Source organism: Mercenaria mercenaria, chromosome 2, assembly GCF_021730395.1.
Source record: "Mercenaria mercenaria strain notata chromosome 2, MADL_Memer_1, whole genome shotgun sequence".
Classification (NCBI taxonomy): Eukaryota; Metazoa; Mollusca; class Bivalvia; order Venerida; family Veneridae; genus Mercenaria; species Mercenaria mercenaria.
Window position 1 is genome coordinate 88,311,628 of NC_069362.1, and position 24,984 is coordinate 88,336,611.

The window sequence follows — 24,984 nt, forward strand, 5'->3', positions numbered from 1 at the left end:
TGCATACTTTCACAAAAAGTTCGTGACATTTCAAAACAAGAGAGCCAAGATGGCCCTAGGTCGCTCACATAAACACACCATAACAGTGTTAACATGTTTGACATAGTGATTTCATGAAAACAAATATTCTGACCAATTTTCATTAAGATTGGACCAAAAATGTAGTCTCTTGAAGTGTAAACAAGTATTTTCTTCAATTTAACATAATGACCTAGTTTTTAAGCCAAGGTAACCTACATTCAAACTTGGCCTAGATTTGATCAAGGCAATCATTCTGACTAAATTTCATGAACCTCAATCGAAAAATACAGCCTCTATCGCATACAAAATCTTTTTCTTTGATTTGTCCTAGCGACCTAGTTTTTGATCCCAGATGACCCGTATTCAAAATTGACCTTAATTTCATAAAGGCTATCATTCTGACCAAATTTCATGAAGATCAATTGAAAAATACAGTCTCTATCGCATACACAAGGTTTTTTTTATTTGACCTAGTGACCTAGTTTTTAACCACAGATGACCCATATTCTAAACTGACCTAGATTTCATTAAGGCAATCATTCTGACTAAATTGTATGTATATCCAGTGTAAAATACAGCCCCTATTGCGTACACAAGGTTTTTCTTTTATTTGACCGGGTGACCTAGTTTTTGACCCTAGATGACCCATATTCAAATTCGACCTAGATTTCATCCAGACAAACATTCTGATCAAATTTCAGGAAGATCAGTTGTAAAATGCAGCCCCTATTGCATACACAAGGTTTTTCTTTGATTTGACCTTGTGTCCTAGTTTTTCACCCCAGATGACCCATATTCGTTACTGGCCTAGATTTCATCAAGGTAATCATTCTGACAAAATTTCATGAAGATCAATTGAAAAATACCGCCTCTATCGCATACACAAGGTTTTTCTTTGATTTGACCAAGTGACCTAGTTTTTGACCCCAGATGACCCATTTTCGAACTTGACCTAGATTTCATCAAGGTAATCATTCTGATCAAAATTCATGAATCTCAATTGAAAAATACAGCTTCTATCGCATACACAAGGTTTTTCTTTGATTTGACCAAGTGACCTAGTTTTTGACCCCAGATGACCCATTTTCAAACATGGCCTAGATTTCATCAAGATAATCATTCTGACCAAATTTCATAAGATCAATTGAAAAATACAGCCTCTATCGCATACACAAGGTTTTTCTTTGATTTGACCTAGTGACCTAGTTTTTGACCCTAGATGACCCATTTTCAAACTCGGCCTAGATTTCATCAAAGTAATCATTCTGACAAAAATTCATGAAAATCAACTGAAAAATACAGCCTCTATCGCATACACAAGGTTTTTCTTTGATTTGACCTAGTGACCTAGTTTTTGACCCCAGATGACCCATTTTCAAACTCGGCCTAGATTTCATCAAGGTAATCATTCTGACCAAACTTCATGAAGATCAGTTGAAAAATACAGCCTCTATCACATACACAAGCTAAATGTTGACGGACGACAGACGACAGACAGACGACGGACGTCGGACATTGACCGATCAGAAAAACTCAGCATTGCTCAGGTGAGCTAAAAATACGTCTTTAATGACATTTATTCACAAAATGTCTTCTATTTCCTGGCATAACTGACGAAAAGTGTCAGAAATGCAGTATTTATTTAAAATTGCACAGGGGTATTCGAATTCTTGTAAAAGTGTCATAATTTTGCCAAGAAGTAATGCATTTCTTATATAAACAACGCCAATAAGGCAACGTGAAATCAGATATTAAAAAGTCCATTTCCATTGTTGAAACCAAAACTTTGGAACATTATTATGTCACACGAAGAAACAGTTATAGTGACTTTATTAAATACCACATGATTAAAGGGGACACTGCCAGGAAGCATGCATAGTATGAAAGGAAAACTTTATTATGTTTCTCAGATCGTTCAGCACGACTTTTATGTTGTGTTATTGGTACTGTTTAGTTTCTCAGCATGACCGTTTCGGCCTGGGTGGTTCCAATACTCCCGCTTTCATAGCCTTAGGTATTGTATAATCACCCCGTGGATATGGTGCCTGTTTTTTAATTTCGTCTTTTGACAGTTCCTGTGATATGCAGGCTCCATAACCTCAGATTCCCTTTCTAAATTCCAGTTTGTTTAGTTCTGCCCATTGTTTTCTCGTTTGGGGCAAACCTATTACTTCATCTGGGGACCAAACGCCGCTTTTAATTTACACGCCACAACCCGTGTATTATTGAAGGTTCCATGTTCACCGCCGTTTGAATACATCTGCGGATGTCTCTAAATTGCTTTTGTACTTTTAGCATGTGTAAACGTAGAGTTCTGCTCAACCCAGAGCTAGAGGGCTTGGACGGTAGCATTCATTTCCACTACCGTCCATGAACAGGCTCAATCAAACTGAGCCTGCAACATTTTCGTATTTGTCGTGTTGAGCGACCTGTGAAGTTTCCACTTTTTCTATTTTCTTTATCTACACTGCAATTCAACATTTCCAATAAATTAAATAAATTATCTCAGATATTTCTTGTTTAATTTAACACCAACATTAGCTGCGTTTCTTTGACGGATTATACAGAAACTTGCCTTGAGTTTGTTTAATTCGATAGTTTCATACTGTCAAATTGTTAATTTCTATTGTTAATTTGATTTGTGAGTTTAATTAAGGTGAATATGTTTGGTATAATAGTATATTAACATGAAAAGGAAACCTACACAAAGTAATATGATAATCTTGAAGGCAAAATGACCAATAGCATGTTGTTTGAACGTCTCCTGTTTCAGCACTAATGACCAACTTGATCTAGTTTCAGTTATATCAGGTATCATGAAAGAAATGCAATGTTTTCTTATTTGCAATCAGTCTTGTATTTATGCGCGAAATGTGCTTGAATGAATATTCGACGGAAGTTAATAACACATAGTTCTTTTTATTCTTCCTTAAGTATGGCTTATATAGATAATTTGCAAGAATTTTGTTAGCATCAAAAACATATCAAAGGACATCAAGATCGGCTGTTGGGTTCTGACTGACCGTTTAAGGTTTTGAAAAAAAATCCAGTAAAAACATGTCATTGTTTAATTTGGGACTACACTTCTCGGGTATGCTGAAGCTGTTGTCTTTTGAAAAATAAATCTGTAGACCTAACTACATAGCAGATTTATTGATTCCATACTATAATTCATCATTACTCAATTTTAGACCAGCAACGTAATATTTTTTCTTGCACTGAATTATGAAACAGCTGTTTTGATTAGTTTACAGCCATAAACAAAGAAAACTATTTATCACTGGTAAGTGTATACCGCATGCATGAGATTTTTTTCTTCCTTTAAGTCAATACATTCTACAAACTACAAACTAAATTATTGCAAACTATACAGAAGTCATAGGAATTTTGTGTGCGTTCATGTTCACCTGAATTTGCTGAAATACTTGAACATTTTGTAGCTTTTTTTCTAAATAGAACGGAATGGATTTCTTTTGTGTTTTTAACCTCACTTTAATAAATAACCTTACATTTAGGAATATCTCAGAATTCCGACATATTGACAAGGTGTAATTTTATTTATTTTTATTTAAATGCCCCTGAAAATCGATTATAAAACTAAATAATTAGTAGATACATACACAAACAAAATTATCTATTATCGCACTGTGCCGATATGTGTATTATAGATCGGAAAGCTGAGTATCAGTATGGCTATTGGTGTATAATGACGTGTTATGGTGAGCCTGAGCCTCTTTATCTGATTAATTTGTTAATGTCATTAAAGTTTTTATTTATAGTTTGACTTTGAATAGAACACCTCTATATTCGATAACTCACGAAGATGATTGTATCTTGAACACATGGTGAGCTTTTATCAGCAGTATCGGTTGTAAACCAATTGGTTATTTCGATCCATCCTACCCAACATAGAAATCACAGGGAACATGTTGACAGTTAATTGCAGAATAGAATAGCGCTTCTGATGTTTTTTATGATGCTCATACAAAGATAAAACAAACTGATACCATATTTATTTAAAATACATCACATGTGTTACATGATTCTCCTAGACTGAAGGGATAAAGCATGCTTTTCTTACTATTAAATTTGCTGAATCACGAGTGATTGGTTATTACCCAACCCAGGTAAGTATAAAACGTGTTAAAAGCTAAATATAGATATATTGCCGATCAAGTTCATTAAATGTTCATGAAATCCACGGGAATGTCAGTATTGTTTGATTATGTTTACGTCGTTACATTTTGAATAATTCGTTATAGGGCAGTTATACGCGAACGCTTTGCCACGAAACACACATATATAAAAAGTGTGTTAACGACGCGTGAACGCGAGCATTTCTCAGTTAGCACATGTTTTCTGTCCTGCTAACCTCCCATCCACTCCCCCTGACAAAGATAAAGTATTTGTTTTATGCTTGCTTGTGCAAGTATGGTTATTGTTTTTAAGATAGAAGCAACACGGAAAGTGTAATACATAAACAACAGGATGATACGACAAATTATAGACACGTCAATTCTGAATTATTTTTCTTTAACAACTGGTTTAGCGTCTATTCTAAGTCTCCAACTGTTAACATTTCCTGTCTTGCAAACTGATTTTAAATGCCGATGTTCAAAACTATGAACCATTGAACTTTAGTGCGTCATATACATTTTATTTCAAAAGACAGTTATGGACAATTTATGCAGCAATTGCCAAAAGAATGTCTATAATTATTTCTTTTTATTGAACAATGCAATTCCTAGTACTTCGGGTAATATGACCAACGGTATATTATGAGGGATTTTCAGTGTCTCTCGTGAACTATTTTGCCGCCCATTCAACAAGTGAATAATTGTTGAGTATTATTCATTTTATGTTTGGGACATGTAGAATGAATCTAAATACGTTTACCAGGTTTCATTAAATTTTTTTCACTTTACGGCATAAAATAAAGTCAAGTTGGTGTATGTTACAAAAAAGGCTTTGGTCTTGATATTCCATGCATATCCCATACATCTTTGTTTCAAAACCTACATTTAAGTGGTAAATGATTTTCTATATTTACTGTCGAATGACATTAAAACCGAAAATATTTTGCAATGTAGTTTCAATGAGTGCAATTAGCATGGATACATCCTTTTCATAGTTCTCTCAGTCGGTATTAATTTTCTGTTTCCCCATTCCACTGCTTTTTCTTGTCTAATTAATAACTTTTACTGCCTGTTTATATCCGATGTAGTTCGTTGTTCACATAAAAAACTGTTTATCTACCACCTCAATAAGTGTTTATGGGCATCACTTGATAAACGTGCCAAATGCAATTTATCGTGTAATTAGATACATTCCTCCATTAAGTGTACTCAATCATACTAGAGCTGTATAAAAAAGTGTATATTTCAATACAGCTGAAACTATTAGAGTTAATATGGTAAATATCCGTGGCGTCTGAGACAGTCTGTTTTATATATTTACCTTTTACACTCTCGCATTTGTAAAAGACGGATTATGCAGATTATTTTAGATTGGTAAATATCAACATATTTTGCATATTCATTCAGTTTTTATCTTCTTGAAAGAAATAAATACTTTTCTTACAGAAACAATACAGTTGTTTTCTTTGTTTAATTAATGTTTATCATTGTTTTAAACTGAAAATCTTCGAATTCCCTTAGAACACGTTTGCCCTGAACATTTAATTTAAAAACAAAAACAACAAAACAACTGAGCAAACCGTTCTAAAGGACTCATTTGTGCAAACTGAATATTACGTTTGTAATCTCAGACCTAGTTAAGTTAATGACATAAGTTTGACAACCAATGTTTATTAGTTCTTAAAGTATTATTTGTTCAGTGCGAAACTGTTCGAACTGACATATCTCACCGATACAAGTCCTTGTACATTCTTCATAGAAAATCATTTCATTATTATCACTGTAACAAATTGTAAGCCTTTCAATTAACCTGGAGTGGGTTTGGCATGAAAATCTGTTTTAAAAGAAGAAAGCCAATCCCTGCATTAAGTGGTAATGCGAAACATTGTATAAATAATAAAATCTGTAAAAGGATCCTTTGGAAGCATATAATGCAACCAAGCAAAATAATAGCAGACTCGATTTGATTGAGACTAGCCTGGGAAGCCGTTGATAATATTTGTGCTTTGTCAGAAGAAAGTATACCTAATACCTATGCATTAAAGATCACTTAATTTGCGCTAATTAGTGTTAATTGGCATTCATCGAGTTTCTGATATTATCAACGCCTGGGGAAATCTGAAGGAGTTTCCATGTTACTACTGATTATCGATTTTCTATAAGTAGCCTAATTAACATGTGACCAGATTTGCGCTTGTTTGAAACGGAAACGAGGCAATGATGCCGAAAATTCGGCAATTTCCGTAGATCACTAGGTCTGCATTAATGTAACTTCTTGATAGCTATGACGCAAATTTAAGTTTATACTGAAAAATTTAAAAGTTGTTACAACTTGCTGGAAAAGCTATGGGAGGTACAAACTGGTATTTGTCTATGGCCCGGAAACCTTCGGAAGGACACGATTCCGATCTGTCTTTTCCGTGAGAATTCCATTTCTATTTTTAGCCTTGGTATATTGCTTTCAGAAGTTATCGTTCTTTATCAAACACCCGCATATTTCGGGTGTAATATAGGTGGCGCTGCGGTCGGAAAACAGGTTTCCCCAGGCTGTCAATTTGCAGGTATTAAAAAAGTTAGAAATTGTCAGACTGGATTCCCAGGCTAGATTGAGACTATTTATGAGAGGTAATGGAAAGTGCAACACCTCTCATGCCCGCTAGCATCGCCTTAAGCGGGATTCTGTTTCAAAGATATTGAATGAACTCTATAATCACAAAGAACCAGAAGATATAACAACCCTGAACAATGCGACCTGACATCTCACACTAGAAACGGGTGCTCTACAACTAGAAGACCGATGAAGTTGGACATGATTGTTGTCACGAGTCATATACGATGGTTGTTCAGACGCAGACAATCACGTTTTACTATTGTTGTTTCATATGCTTGCCAAGATTCCGTGGCTCACAAAATTACCATGTATTTTACGTTAACGTTCTGTGGTAAATGACGGAGGAAGGTTAGGCGTTGGCATAATGACTATACGGCTGCAATAAAAAGCTGAAACTTAATGCTGTTATATCTATGTTAACTGCTAACAGTGGATACCAATGAATTTTAAATAAAGCGACAATGCCTTCGCACAGACAGACGAGGAACATAAAATATTCTAATAGCACATCATGAGCACTTTGTACTTAGGTGAGCTGAAACCCTTATATGAAAGCCCTTTGATCAGTAGCTTCTGAAAATATCACGCCAGTAACAGTCAGGAAAGAATTTAACTTTTGGACAGTACGCACTTGCTCTGACACATGAAAGCAATATATCAATCAATCAAGCTTTTTATATTCCTGTTGCGTCAATACTACATAGCTTCTGTTTCAAATACTTTGTGCGGTATTTCCATAATTAAACCTGATCAGTATCATCTGTTTATCTATTTTACTTGTTGAAGCTTATCGGTCGTAGGAATCCGAATCCATGCTAAAGATACCAAGGCAACAAAAAGCGTAACCTCAATTTATACAACCGAAACAATGCAAACAATATATAATAAGAATTACTCAAGAGAAAATCGTTAAAATGGTAACATTAACTTATAGTCACTTTTCTCAATACTCCTGCAACAATATGATTGTCACGTTCAATATCTAGATTAGAGTCAAGACTAATAACAATATCACATGGGTGTTACAAATTATATCAAATCAGTTAGGATACTGTTGGTTAATTAATTTTAGTTCGTTTTGTCAACAAGTTTGAAATTTATATCTCGATATTTGGCATTAAAGTAGTAAATGAATTTCTATATGTTGCAAATGATAAAATGCATGTCGTTCCAGAGACTGTAGAAGAAAAAAAAAATATTAACATTGATATTAATCGAAAGCACTCGTTTTTGATTAAAGATTATATTAAAATGCGTATGATTTATATTGTTGATATCTGAAGTGTTAAATCATTACTTTATATAAATTTCATATAAACCGGGAGATATCGCATTATGTAGGCAGTATAACTAATAATACCAACTTCAAGTAGGAACTATCTATTTTAGATATATATGCAGCTAACTGCATTAAAGTATGTAGACTGAAAAAATATTTTAGATATCATTTTCGGAAAAAAAAAAGTTATTTGAGCTTAAAACAAGAGCTGTCTCCGTAGGATGACACATGCCCCCGATGGCACTTTGAATGAATAGTTATGGCCGATGTTAGAGTTTAGGACCTTTGACCTACGGAGCTGGGTCTTGCGCGCGACACATCGTCTTACTGTGTCACACATTCATGCATAGTTATTTTAAAATCCATGCATGAATGACAAAGAAATGGACCGGACATGCCCATCAATGCACTATCATGAAAAATGATCTTTAACGTCTAAGTGTGACCTTGACCTTTGAGCTACGGACCTGGGTCTTGTGTGTGACACGTCGTCTTACTGTGGTACACATTCATGCCAAGTTATTTGAAAATCCATCCATCGATGACAAAGATATGGACCGGACACGCCCATCAATGCACTATCCTTTAACATCTAAGTGTGACCTTGACCTTTGAGCTACGGACCTGGGTCTTGCGCATGACATGTCGTCTTACTGTGGTACACATTCATGCCAAGTTATTTGAAAATCCATCCATCGATGACAAAGATATGGACCGGACACGCCCATCAATGCACTATCCTTTAACGTCTAAGTGTGACCTTGACCTTTGAGCTACGAACCTGGATCTTGCGCACTGCACGTCATCTTACTGTGGTACACATTCATGCCAAGTTATTTGAAAATCCATCCATCGATGACAAAGATATGGACCGGACACGCCCATCAATGCACTATCCTTTAACGTCTAAGTGTGACCTTGACCTTTGAGCTACGGACCTGGGTCTTGCGCACTGCACGTCGTCTTACTGTGGTACACATTCACGCCAAGTTATTTGAAAATCCATCCATCGATGACAAAGATATGGACCGGACACGCCCATCAATGCACTATCCTTTAACGTCTAAGTGTGACCTTGACCTTTGAGCTACGGACCTGGGTCTTGCGCACTGCACGTCGTCTTACTGTGGTACACATTCATGCCAAGTTATTTGAAAATCCATCCATCGATGACAAAGATATGGACCGGACACGAAAATTGCGGACAGACCGACAGACTGACAGACTGACAGACCGACAGACGGTTCAAAAACTATATGCCTCCCTTCGGGGGCATAAAAAAGATAAAATGGTAAAATATTTGGAAAAAATGGAAACAACTTCGCTATGACTTTATAGTAGGCTCAAGTGGCTATTGATCTAGTACCTCATGCAAACTATGCACTTTTTACCTCTAGGCAGAGAAATAGCATGCATAATTTCCACTCTGAATAGAAAACTGTGTAAAAATCAAATGAATTAATGCCCTGGGGAAAGTGTGACATTTTCTGTGGTGAAATTTGTCAACAAACTGACGAATTCTTTGGAAAAGACAGAACCCACAGAATTTCACAAGGTAAAATATGTTGAAAAGACTACTGCTGGAAATAGAACAATCTCTACTACCCATATATATGCGTCAAAGAATGGGAAAAACATCTAGAAATATGAGAAAATCAAAGAAATCAATTTCAGGACTGTAAGATGCATGACTATCTTATCACGCATAGCATTTAACATAGATATATTACTTTTCCATTATACTGATATAACATGGACAGGATTAGGATTAACAAACGGTGTTCACTAAACAATTTCACTACACAAACAGATTGTTTCCCTTGAGTATAGAGGGCTTAGGGTAAGTCTCTACATTATGCATCCAGTTCGCAATAAAGGATGGAATACCATACTGTTCTTGTATTTCAATTCATGAAATTCTGGTGGAATAAAGCGACTTTTCAATATGGGACGAAGGTATAGAAAACATGGCTATTATGTTTGTTCAAAATCAGGAAAAATCAATCTGTTAACAGGAACAGAACTCGATTTATCTCTATGTTTAAACTGATTTGATAAACATCCCGAAAAAGAATTCCATTATTATCTATTATCAAAGTTTCAGGAATAAGAAAGAACAAGGTATAATTTGTATTCGATAAAGCGTCTTTTTTTCTGTTTCATTTAATTAGCTGAGTAGTTTGACATAGATAAATCGCAGATCCTTGTCTTGAACAAAATATCTGAATATTTCTTTCAAAGTCAAAAAACCACTTACCGTACAGTATTCATAAACACTTACCTCTCGTATCAACAAATGTTCTCTCTACAATGCCAGGAAATGGATTACCCATAGTAAGCGGTATATGAGGATCGTTGAACGTTTGTTCATCGTTAATTGTAATGTTATTTTGAGCAGCAAGCTCTCGTATCTTTTCGGCAATCACTTTTGATTTGTGCAGGGAACCGAAGATCAGTGTGAACTTTTTCCAGTTGAAATGAAGAAGTAAAGAGATGATTGGCTTCGCAACCTGTGTGGCAGGAGGAAATGTTCGAGCAAATGTAGGAAATTCTTCTTTATTTGAAACATCATAGTCGGCACATTTCTGAAAATTAAAATATCCAATAAAAATACGTAATCTGCTTCGCAGTCAACATTTTATGAAAACAATAATACGACATCGATCTTAATGTAAATATATATTGAAACAAAGATCTACAACATAATTTGAGCCGTGCCATGAGAAAACCAACATAGTGGGTTTGCGACCAGCATGGATCCAGACCAGCCTGCGCATCCGCACAGTCTGGTCAGGATCCATGCTGTTCGCTAAAAGTTTCTCCAATTTCAATAGGCTTTAAAAGCGAACAGCACGGATCCTGACCAGACTGCGCGGATGCGCAAGCTGGTCTGGATCCATGCTGGTCGCAAACCCACTATGTTGATTTTCTCATGGCACGGCTCATTTGTATTTCTTCTCATTTGTTTGACTTAAAAACATAGTTTACATTTCATACATGCACATGGACGATTATTTGTTTCGTTTCAATACGTGTCTGAAACGTGAAAATAGCAAGTAGAAAAATGAACAATAAGCATTTTGGTCATGCGGGATATAATATTTAGAAATTCTTTACAATTTATTGTATCGTTTTATCCGTTTTATAGTGCTGGACAATAACTACGAGATATTACTTAAAGCTAATGCAAGGCCATTGTTCAAAATGTCAGTTGTCGCTGATTAGTATAATTCGACGGCTTACAGTGAGATATTTGTTCCGCCTATCCTAAAGGCTTCCGTCGCAATGCCAATTATCAGATTAACCTTTAGCTGAATTTCGTTCTGATGCTGACAGACTGTCTTACGAGAGCGTTGAGCAACATTTTGACATTATTCAATCACGCAATCGAAAGAACTAGTAATGACTGGGATTATGTGTGATTTAGTTTCAGAACAAATGTTCTTCAATTTATTTATATGTAGTAAAATCTGATTTTAATAATAAGGAACAAGCAAACGTTCACGTCTAGCAAATGGAATGAAACCCAGCTGAATACAAATGTGTCAACTGCAGGATAATTTATAAAACGCATGTACTCCGTCATTGAAAAAATCACAGAACTTTCCTTTAAGAGAGTATTTAGAATGTATAATGATATAATCCTGTACCCAAATCCCTGTTGAAATTGGAAACTGGACAAGAATACTAGTACGCCTAAGAACATGTAACAACTGTGAAAAAGGACTTGTGATGAGGTAAATAATCTTTTCGAGTATAAAATGTTTTAAGCGACAACAAAATAAATACAGATCAAACCATATCACTTAGAGATCAAAATGTATTTAAACTGAAACAACTTTTAGACATCAAAATACAACAACAAATTTGCAAACTTGATAAAGTCGTATTGTCTCAATCAAAATAAAAGATTTTGCGAGTATTTTGATAATGATGAGTAATGCTAAAATGTGGCACTCCAATGCCCGGATCTATCTATGTAAATTGTAATAGGAAAAGTTATAATATTCTATGACAGCTTATATAAATCGCCATCCGTTTGTGTTAAATGACCGGTATATGTTCAACACGAAGGCTTGAGAAGCTGAGTTCTTTGTCACTAAAATTGGTTCGAAACCTCGTTTGGAATGTAGAATTCTTTATGTGAGGAAATCATCAAGCTGGCTTACGGAAGGTCGGTGATTCTACTCCGGTGCATGCCCGTGAAAAAATGATGTCCAGAGGGGTGGGGGACACCTTGTGTCTTCCTCTACCATCATAAGATGGAAATGTCGCTATATGACCAAAATTGTGTCGGTTGTGACTCTTAATCCAACAAAAACAAACCAAACTGTATTCAACACATATCCAATGGTATGTTAATTAAAAAAATAAAAAAAACTGAATTTGATTCCAGATGCCATGTAATAAGCAGACTTTGCGTGGTCTTCTAGTCAATAGTCAAATCTTCTGACCTGGACCTCGGACAAAAGTTTCGGCTTCTGACCGACAATCTATTCATTAATTGCAGATCATATTTAGAAATATACATTTTTTTTATATAGGAATTTTTACATTTTAGTTTCGCTAGAACCATATTTTTCATTTACATATGAGCCCCAAATATATTGTAAAACAGTAATCGCATTTGATGGACAAAATAGTTGACTTAGAGAAACGTATGTCAGGAAAATCCGCGTTCTTAATGTGTTTTACTGGTGGCAGTTGTCAAGAATTTTCCACGTTGTTCCAAATTCTCGACATGTGGCGGTTAGGTCAGCCCCCACCAGTATATCTTAACGTTGTGTAATAAGAAGTTTGTTTGTTTGTTTCAAGTATACTGTATTAGGCCTCTGTTCCCAGGGCCTCCAAATCTGCATTTTAAACATATACTTTATATCATATGTATTTGTATATTGACATTTATGTGAAGCTGTGACCAATTTCTGCCAACCATTAATTAAAACGAAATTAGATATTAATTGCTTGCTATAGTAAAATGGTTAATAGTAAAAGTAATGTATTCATACAACTGTCTTGAGTTGTTCTTTTTAGTATTATTAATTTCTGTGCCAAGCTATCTTCAGTAATGTTCCAGTCAATTTTCGTAGTCTATTTATCAATTACTATACAATTCTAATAATCAGCATACATAATATAATGCAAAGGCCACTGATTTGTCCTAAAGTCTAAATGATTCTTTAAAGGACACAAATGCACTGTCGTGTATTCAAAATGTAAGCCAGTAACAGTGATCAGTAAACAATTATTTTCAGCTGCTGGATGCTGTTTGACTGATTGTATATCGTCACGTTCAGTTACAAAATCTATCAAAACGAGTTTCAGGAGTTGACAGCCGCCGCCGTCACGGCGCTAATTGTGTTCATGGAAGTTGCCCCATCGCCTCAACGGAGCTCAATATGTTTGGACGGGTTGCGTTGGCGCCTTTGCGTTGCTTTATGTGCCCGAACTGGCTTGGCAGGTTGCACTTAATATGTGTCTGGGAGGGTTGAGAATAGAGTACAGAAAACTGTACCAAAGGGTGTTCTGTACAACGTACGTTTAGTTTTTGTTGCATAATATACTTGTATGGCTGTACCTGCCATAATTTATATCATATTTCGTCATTTTATATAAAACAAACCTTAACGGTCCTTAGTGTCAAGTTATTTTAGTACAGAAAGAAAATTTCTACGATACTGTAGACTACTGGAGAAACAAGCGGGTCATCACATGATTATAGAATCGATCACATGAGATCCTTTCAGATGTTTAAAAGAAAATGATGTTACAGTATTAAAGGTCTTGGTATGCGCGCATCTGAAGAACATGTCTTTAAAAGAGTTTCAAACTCAGAAAAACAATTAAGGAGATTTTGTATGGGATATTTTTTTCTATTTGAAGCGCTGGAATGCACAAGAATAGTCTGATTACTTTTTGCACAGAGATAACCAAGTAACATTTGCATGAACTTATTTAAAAAATGGATCATTAGTTTCTGGGAAAAAACATATTTAAAGTTTCTACATAAACACGAATCTGGCGACTTTGCTATAGACAAAACAAAAATACATTCTTGATTAGCAAATCATTTAGAGAATTTTGCCAGAGGTTCCTGACTTGTTACTATGGCGGCAAGAGACAGGTAATTTGATGGTAGTGTAAGAAATCGTGGAGGCAACGGATATAATTATATGCCCATTTTGCAGTATGCTGTCATTGTTTTAAAAGCTACTCAATTTGGCATGTACGTGCGGTAAAGTTGATGTTGACAGGTTTTTTTTTTACGTTAAACATTGTTATTTGACACCAGCTATTTACTGACTCGTCTGCACAACAACATGTCATTATGCTGCAGTTGTATTGATTTTCGCGTGCCATAAAAGGTAAAAGTTTAGGGTGGATCTGCCGGAAGCACAGAGCAACCAAAGCACAGCCAGAGAGCTATGCATATATGAATCGCAAAGTAAGCTCGCAACAAAAGATTTTATTACCATAGTATATTTCGCCGTCGGACTCTTTTTTCTTGAATCTGGTCATATTTATTACGGTTTTCGGATTATGTATATAATCACAATCATCTGACTTAGTTTCATAAACATCATGTTTTACAGGCCTGTGTAGTAAAACAAATAATCTAGCGGACCATTTTGCGGCTCGTATTATTTCTTCTGGCACTCAATTAACACACGCCAAGCATACTACCAATTCTACAATCACAATGCAAATTGTCCATATAAGAGAATACAGCTGTTTCAATAGAAACCAATTTCCGTGCAACGAAACTGAAACACTTCAGCTGTTTCATTTAAGCTCAGACTTTTTACGAGTATATAAAATAGACATGTTAGTCTCGAATTTGCAGGGATAGATTTTCTATTGGTTATGAATTTGCGGGTCGTATTTTTGTCTACCACATAATTAACACATGCCAATGTTTTGGCATGCTAGCGACCCTTCAAATACATTTCAAGTTGTAACTTTTGGCAGTAAGGTGCAATGTATTACCAATCCAGTTTTTGACTTTACGACAACATAATTCAAAGAGTATAGATTACAGAAATATACGTCTTCAACAGACAAGAACATATTTATATACCTATATGCTACATATGAAATAATATAATCGCGAAAAGTTCTGGTCTTCCTTCTTTGCCTTAACTTGGACCTAGTGACATGAATTGTGCCCCCTTCTTATTGCCTTGATGAGGAAAAAAATGATACTGGTTTTATTAATTTTTTCCCAAGGTGAAAACGGTAGTGAGGGACAAAAATAAAGCGAGTATATATTTATTCATTAATTGCCCAAACCTGCTTTGCTACCAAACTTTATGAAGCCATCCGAAATTCCTATGTAAGGAGGTTGATGACAAAATGTAAAGAATTGATACAAATTCAGGACGAAATTGCAGTCAATAGTACATTTCCTTGATTCTTCTTATAAAACGCTATTTACAATGATGAAAGTCATTTCATTTATTATTACGATTATTACTAAATACTGAATAAATCTGCGTTAAAAATATAACGTGATGTTTTGTATACAATTGAATCTTTCACCATGGTGTTAAAATAACGTTTATAATATATCTCCATGCAAATGTTCAATAAAACATAAAAAAAACAATAACGCTAGGATCAGATATCCTATATCAACTGTTCGTGTTATAGAATAAAAACTATCCTCACGCACGTGGGACAAGTATATTTTTACCAATACTGTTATGTAATATGAGATACACTGTTTCTTTATCTGTTTCAAGTTACAGGAAGAAACTCATTATATTAAGAGCGTTGCAAAAATAGCGTGTTTTTTTCAGACGAACCTACCAAAATACAAATACATTACATTCAATAGGAATAAGGTCAGTAATTCGGTCGAAAATGTGCTTCCGTGGTGTAGTCGAAAGAAGTCCATAATAAATAGATCCTAATTTTCCCATTGTTTGCCCAAATTCGTGTAGAACGAGTGCTTTAATCACCATTTTTCACTACTAGAATACATTCTGCATGAAATGAGACGGTTTTCATGTTCATACACCCCACATGGCAAGTTTTGCAGATCGAAACCGGAAGTAGGTGTTTATTGCGCGGACGAGAGTAAATATGCGCCATTTTCAGGGTAGCAGACCACAACTGACTGGCATTTCACTAGGAACTATATAACCCCCTATTTTCTTTTCATTTTTTCGTTAATTTGTGATAGAACTTTCATGAAAAATAGGTGTAGGAAAAAGTGATGTTCTCTAAAGATACGTAAAGACGACCTGAAGTTGTCGTTTTTTATATGAAACAAAGAAGGATTTGAATTACTGACCTTTAACCAGTACCATTAATAGCGCTTTAAAAAGGGGTTGTACAAACGGCGCTGAATTCTCCTATTGCCTTGTATTATAAACTTAGTTTAAACTTGTCTTACGGGTTTTTGTTTCTGTTGATACAAACCAATATAAATTTCTTTTCCAGTTTCCTAGACTTCTAAGATATTGAACAAACTAGCAGTTTTGCTACGTGACAGAGTAAAGTTCAAGCTGGACGTAGATCTTAAAGACATAGTAATATCAATTTTTCACATACATTTCATGATATGAATGTTCTATCGGGACAAATCCGGTTTGCTTAAACAATAAATTGATGCAGAACCAGATAAATTACTGCTTTAATAGCCATTGTCTACAACAAACATAAATACTTAGATAGAAATCATAGGATATCATTCATTCTAACACGACCTGATTGATTTTCCTATTCAACAAAGAAGGCTGAAAGTTGTTATTTTACAACAATTCACTGTTCTGACGTCACAATTATTACATCATAGTGTCAATCGGCATAGCGGCGCGTTGGAAAAAAAAAACAGCAAAAAAAAAAAAAAAAAAAAACAGGCAAATATTTGATGGAAGTCGTCAAGGATATACTTAAAATTCTATGATAACGTGTTAAAATCTAAATAATATCTCATTTAGTGATTTGCTCTTGAATAAAATCATTGCTTGTCGTTCAGTTGCGTATTATTATATCACTCGGGCTGCGCCCTTGTGATATAATTCCTTCGCATCTGAACTTCAAACAATGATTTATTCAGCGACAAATCACTAAATGAGATATATTATTTCTTAAACAAGAACTGCACAGTTAGGATAATACCAGCGACATAAATTTTACTTTTCTGCAAGCTAAACGAACAACTAAATAAATAAGACTGAGGCTGTTGGCAGTTCGATTGAGTTAGACAAACCTAAAATAGCAATTCCTATAACACATGTCATCAATCAATTTACACAGCAGGACTTCTAGATAAGCTTAAAATAGCACACTCCATACATAAAAAGAATAAATTACATTAGATAAAAGTAATAACTCATCTGTCAGTATCCTATTGTTAATGTCAGAATTATACAGATGATCCTGCAATACACAAATTACTACACTTGAATTTATTTATCTCAACACCGGTGTTATATAAAAAGTATCTGATTTTAGCAGTATAAACTGATGTTTCAGGGCGTTTCAATTGGTTGCCTTCAGACCCGCTGCTTTAATATGTCTGTTTGTTTTGCAGTTTTCAAAACAGAAAAAAAATGTTATTCTAAAAGCCATACTACTTAGCTGCACACTTAATAATGTGTCGGGATTTTGTTTGTCTGACATTTTCAATTATCAAACTCTCTTGCGGGATATCCTTTCATTTTTTTCGTCTGATAAGATCTATAATTAAACATACACTACTGGTGCCAAAGTCTAAAACATCCACTGCAAAAAGCAGAATGAATAAATATGAATAAACCCGTCACTTGGTAACATGTTACTAAATATCTAGTTTTTCCTACTCCTTCACATCAGTGTATTTGCTACTTAAGGAACATCAGTAATGCTATTTATTTTAGTTTTTACTGTTTATTTCACACCAGTTTACTTAATGTTTTAGATTTTGCTATTTATTTGACATCCCAGTGTTACTAAATGTTTTAGTCTTTGCTATTTATTTCACATCAATAGTATTCATTGCTTTAGGTTTTACTACCTATCACAACAGTTTTACATAAGATTTTAGATTTAAATACTTGTTTTACATCAGTGTAACTACATAGTTTACCTTTTTGATCGAAAATAATTTAGTTTTTTAATCGAAAACAATTTCCGTTCGATGCAATTTGAACACTTCAGCTGTTTCAATTAAGTCCAGACTTTTAGCGAGTTCATAAAACAGAAATTTGTGTAAATATAAGTAAGCGCCAAAGCAAAAATAAAGCGATTATATATTTATTCAGCTAGCGAATATATATTTATTCAGACATTAAATTGCACAAACCTACTTTGCTTTAGGATTTAGGATTCAAACTTCCCATGTTAAGGAGTGATGACAAAATGTATAGAATCAATATAACATCGGAACTTAAGTGCACTTCCTCGATCATACCTTACAATGATGAAAGTACAACGTATTTAGTTCTTAAATTATTATTGAATGTTGAAAAAATCTGCACCTGTATACAAATGAATCATTCTCACCGTGCTGTTAAAGTGACTTATAATATATCTCCATGCAAACGTTCCTTAAAACATAAAAACAAAAACGCTAGAATCAGATATCCTATTATCAATTGTTCGTTTTATAGAATAAAGATTATCCTCACGCACGTGTAACAAAAACATTTGTACCAATGTAGTTCCTTAATATGAGACGCACTGTTTCTGTATCTCTTTTAAGTTACAGCAGTAAAAAAGAAATAAGCAAAAAAGAAAGTTTCATTATATGAAGACCGTTGGAAAAATAGCAGTAATTTAGATGAACCTATCAAAACGTAATACCTGTCCTTAAATACCATAAATAGAATGGGTTGTACAAACGGCACCGAATTTTCCTGTTGCCTAGAACAATAGAATTAATTTAAACTTGTCTTACAGATTTTATTACTGTTTATATAAACCCCGTATAAATTTCTTTTCCAGTTTCCTAGACAAGATATTGGACAAAATAGCAATCATTTGTTATGTGAAGGTTGTTAACGACAGAGAAATATCAACTTTTCACATACATTTCATGATATAAATGTTCTGTTGGGACAAGTCTGGTTTACTTATAAGATAAATTGATGCAGAATCAGATAAACTGTTGCTAAGCCATTGTCTACAACAAACATATTGAGTTTTCCAAATTAGCGTGCATAAATATTTTGGTTTGCAAGAGAAACTGCACCAAAAATTACTCACTAATATCGATGGGAGAAAGAAAAGCTGCTGTCATAAAAAGTACCTTATCAAATAAAGACAATATTCTTAAGAGACAAATATGTACACAATTATACGTTTTCTGTGAAAACAGTAGACGAAATATGTAAATTACAGTATATCAGTTAAAAAGTATATCTGAGCACAGTTAAAAGAACATAATATCTGTAACATAAGGTTTGCTTTTATGCAAGCTAAAATAGATTCCGACAGTGAAGAATTATATAAATAAGATTGTGAATAAACTACTGGGTTCGGTGGCAATTCTATTCAATTTGTCAAACCTAACATAGCAATCTCATCAATAAATCAGTCCAACACAGCAATACTTCTAGATAAGCTTAAAATAGAACACTCCGTACATAAAAACATTAGATAAAAATAACAGTTAACCTCATCTGTATCCTACAGTTGAAGTCAAAATTATAAAAATGATCCTCCGATACCCAAATTACTACACTTGAATTCATTTCTCTCAGGGCTGGTGCTATATAACAAGTATCTTGATGCGAAAAAAATAGTAGCAGTATGAACTGATGTTTCAGCGTGTACAATTGTTTATCTTAAAATCTGCTGCTATAACTTGAAATGTATTTCGCAAAGTCTAAATCACCAAGAGCATTCAGTTTTAATATGTTCGATTTTATGTGATAGGTAGTTATATGTATGTTTGATCTGCAGTTTTCAAAGGAGAAAATAATTTTATTCTAAAGACTTAATACATAGCTGCACACTTAATAATATGTCTAGTTTTTTGTTTGTCTGACAATTTTCAATTATCAAGCTCTCTTACGTGATATCATTTCATTGTTTCATCAGATCAAGTCTTTATTAGTGATGTTTGTCTGGGAAGCAGCCGGTTAGAATATGATAATTAAAAAAAGCCCGGAGGCAGTTACACTGGAATAATTGTCGATAAATAATCTTGTTCTACCAACAAGAAACGGCATCTTGTGTAAACAATCCTTCGAAACAGCAATGTATATAAAAAATACCAGTATAAAGATATATTCGAATGAAATTTGAAATGAAGCCAAGTTCTACTACATCTACTGTTTAATTGCAAAAAGCAGAATGAATAAATATGAGTGAGCGCCTCACTTTTAAAATGTTACTGAACAGTTAGTTTTTTGTTACTTCTTTCATATCAGTGTAACTAAATATTTAGTTTTTGCTACCTACTTCACATCTTAAGTTTTTGCTAATTATTTGGCATTGAGTAATGCTAAATGGTTTAGATTTTACTGTTTATTTCACACCAGTGTTACATTTTTTTCAAGTTTTTGTCTTAGGTTTTGCTATTTATTTGGAATCATTGTTACATAATGTTTTAGACTTTGCTATTTATTTAACATCAGAAATGCCAAATGTTTAAATTTTCGCTATTTATTTCACAAATTTGCATTTTGCTGATTTAGAAAAGTATTTTGAAATGAACTGCTTTGTATTTTATTTAATTTTATTGAGGTAAAATACAGTGAATAAATATAACAACGTGACTCGATTTACATTCAAACATGTTTAAAAGTAATCACTATAGGTGTTTGGCCACTGATCAAAGCAGCGCCTTACTATGTTTGTACATGTTTTCCTTTCGCTCTAGTTGTCTATATATTGAGGAAGATACAGAAGTCCGAGATTTTTTGGACTATTTCGAATTAAATGATGGGCAATCAACATTTGATGAGCTAGATTTGCCATTTACGTTAGAAGAAATCAGATGTGCAGTCAGATTATTAAATGTAAATAAATCATGTTCTTTCGATAATATTATTTATGAATATTTTAAAGAAGGTATAGAGATTTTAGAAAAACCGTTAGCTATTTTGTTCAATTATATATTAGATAAACAGTGTTTTCCCAAATCGTGGTCGAAAGGAGTTGTTATTCCAGTATACAAAAAAGGTGATCCGTGTGACACAAATAATTATAGAGGTATTTCTTTAATCAGCTGTTTTGCCAAGCTATTCACATTTGTTATAAATCAAAGATTAAAAAAATGGTCAGTCGAAAATAATATCCTGACAGATGCACAGTTTGGCTTCAAAACAAATCACAGTACAATAGATGCAATATTTTTATTAAAATCTTTTATTGATAAACACATTAGTTCAGGAAATACTTTATATTGTTGTTATGTTGATCTTATGAAATGTTTTGATACTATATATAGAAATGGCTTATGGTTAAAATTGATAAAGTCAGGGATAGATGGTCGCCTTTTCAGAGTAATTAGGTCTTTATATGATGATGTCAAATTATGTGTTAAACATTTAAATACCTTGTCCGATTTTTATGAATGTGATATTGGATTATTGCAAGGGGAGATAATGTCGCCGATTTTATTTTCTCTGTTTATTAATGATATTGAGATACACCTTCAAGAAAATGATAGTTCTTTAACATTAGATCAGCTTTCTATATATTTACTGTTATTTGCTGACGACGCAGTTATTTTTTTCAGATTCAGCAAATGGATTGCAGAAATCTTTAGATAGCTTACATTCATACTGTGAAAAATGGAAACTTAAAGTCAATGTTGAAAAAACAAAAATCATGATCGTCAAAAAAGGAAGACGTGGTAATCAAAATTATCAATTCTATTATAATGGTGTCCAATTAGAATTAGTCACATCATTTAATTATCTTGGATTGGTTCTATCATATGGTGGATCATTTATGACTGCAACGCAAACACTAGTTGGAAAAGCCTTGAAAGCTATGGGATCTTTATTTTCTGTAACCAAAGATTTAGAAGTACCTGTAAAATTAATGTCAAATCTGTTTGATACATATGTAGCATCTATATTACACTATTCATGTGAGGTTTGGGGTTTTACTAGGGCTGAAAATATAGAAAAAGTACATAGAAAATTTTTGAAAAGATTATTAGGAGTAAAGATGTCGACATGTAATTCCGCTTTATACGGTGAATTAGGAAGATTCCCTTTATATATAGTTAGAAATGTTAGGATATTGAAATATTTCTTGAAATTGCACTCAGAGAAAAACAACAATGGTATTTTAAAAACAATGATTATGACAATGAGACAAGATATAGACAGAAACGTTAACTGTAATAACTGGGCCACACAAGTAAAACAGATGTTACAAAACGCCGGCTTTCCTGATGTATGGTTATTCCCAGAATCTGTAAATGTTAATATGTTTATTCCTTTATTTAGAAACAGACTTGTTGATATATATATTGGTAACTGGAGAAATGATATTGCATTAAAAAGTTCAATGATATTGTTTAAAGAATTAAAAAATTACTGACAGCTTTGATATATCAGTATATCTGGAAAAGATAAAATGTTATAAACTTAGAAACATGATAGCCAAAGTTAGATTATCGTCACACAACTTAAACTTTGAAACAGGAAGACATCAAAACATCACAAGAATAGATAGAAAATGTATTTTATGCACAAAAAATGACATTGAAGATGAATATCACTTTGTATTGATATGTGAAACCTATAATTCTTTAAGGCGTAAATATATATCTAGATTTTACTATGAACGACCAAGCATGTATAAATTTTTACAGCTATTAAATTCCACAAATGAAAAAGAATTATATAAGTTAGCCATTTATTGTAAATATGCTTTAGACACAGATTGGAATTGTTGAATAATACAATTTAACTTTGTATTGTAATGGAAATACTCTGATGCATACTTTATGTTATTGCTAATTAATGTGTGACCGGCCGTGAGGATTTGCGCATAATAATTTTATATATTTTTACCTCTTTAAAAGAAACGTTGTGTTAGTTACTGTATACTTTTGAATATTCTTAAATACAATTGCAAAATGTACATACAAAAATGCTCTATTTTTAGTGAATGCTTTTCGGCATGTTCAAGTCTTAAGATAAACCTTGTGTTTCTTTTCGGCAAGGTTTATAGTGATTTAAGATTGTTCGTGTCAACCAGTATTGTTCGTGTCAACCAGTATTGCGCGTCTAAAGTAATCCTTGCATTAGATAAGGTTTACCAAAGTTCTGCATATTTTTACTTTATAATTATACTAGACGTACAGCGGCACGAAGTGACAAACAGTATTGTCTCGCGCCCTTTTTACATTCAATGAATGTGTACATTGTATCCTTCGTATATTATCTCATATTGTACAATCGCTGAAGAAAGATTATCCCTGAGGGAATACTAACTAGAAAATATTACATATATGTCTTTGGTTCTCACGGCAGGTCACACTGCAAATAATAATATTGAATGAATTTTAACTGAGTGTTCTTTTGTTTTGTTCACTCTCGCATTGCTATGCATGTTTAGTATATTTTGTTCTTATAACGATGAACTGTACATGTTCAAGTTATATCAATAAATTACTGTTCTGTTCTGTTCTGTTCTGTATATATGCTTTACTCTTTGTTTATATATTTTATATTAACCATGTACACATCCATACATCCACTGCTATAGGGTTTGAGCGCTCGCAGGGATTGCGTTCTTTGTTAATACATCATAATGTGTGTGTTTTATTATGGGCATTGAATACATCACCGCTAGGTACATGATTCTTTTATTTAGAAATTAATGAAAGTATCCTGTAGAATGTATTTAAAGCAACACAGAGATTATAAGTCGGAGCAGCGCTACTACTAAAAAGATCTAGAGTAACACAATGAATATAATTTTTGGTTGCGGGTTTATCCCGCTACCAAAGTTAAGTGTATTTCTGACAATCATGTAGCATCTTTATTTGAGTCCAAATCACATGCAAAGGATGTTCATGTGCTACACAAAGTAGTCCCATTCATGAACAATGCGGATGAATTATCAATGAACAAGCAGTTCTTATTCATTGGTTGCGGGTTTATCCCGCTACCAAAGTTAAGTGTATTTCTGACAATCATGTAGCATCTTTATTTGATTCCAAATCACATGCAAAGGATGTTCATGTGCTACCCAAAGTAGTCCCATTCATGAACAATGCGGATGAATTATCAATGAACAAGCAGTTCTTATTCATCCTCTATCCATTCACACTGGCCATTTAGATTATATAAGATCTGTCAATGATTAGGTATTCCAGCCCATGGTTACATCACTGACTTCCAGCTGTTCATGTAAGGTCAGGCAGAGTTTATATTAGATATGAGGCACATTAGTATTTGTTTCTTATACATGTATATTTATAGATTGGTATTTAAAATGAAAATAACTCCTCTAGCTAAACCCGCAACCACCATACATCTCAAGGCTTTGATATAAGACGCTTATCGCGCATGTTATTAGTAAAATGTACGTAAAATGCAGCTGGGAAACAGGGAAACATTTAATATTCATAGTCAAGGATGTGAAAATTCATTTGCATTTAATTCTATTATTTGTACAATGGCATATATAAAATATCATCTTTCACTACAGAAAAAAAAAAACACATTTTGTTTAAACCTTACATTTGGCTTAAATAGTGTCTTTTTTAAAATTATTCTGTTTTCTTTTCATATATAATCTAAAATCAAATATTAGCAAAATGTTGCACATGTTCCGAAATCAAACTTTTCTATATTTTATAGATTTCAATCTGACAGTCGTTTTGTGAACACGATAAAGTAAACTTAATTCCATACAACGTTTGCTGTAATGTATGTGTACGACACCATTTGGAGTCGTTTTGAAATAAAATGACAATGTTAAAAACCTGTGAGAATATTTTCTTTATGCAAAACGTCAGTTTTATTTTATACTGC

General features: G+C 33.6%; 1 protein-coding gene across 1 annotated transcript in view; it reads right to left on the bottom strand.

Moving 5' to 3' along the window:
* LOC123564527 (receptor-type guanylate cyclase Gyc76C-like) overlaps nt 1-24,984 on the bottom strand; it is a 365,429-nt gene that overhangs the window by 125,388 nt on the left and 215,057 nt on the right. Inside the window, exon 5 of the mRNA XM_045358180.2 lies at nt 10,329-10,632. Within this exon, the coding sequence (XP_045214115.2) occupies nt 10,329-10,632 (304 nt within the window). The remainder of the gene's footprint in view (nt 1-10,328; nt 10,633-24,984) is intronic.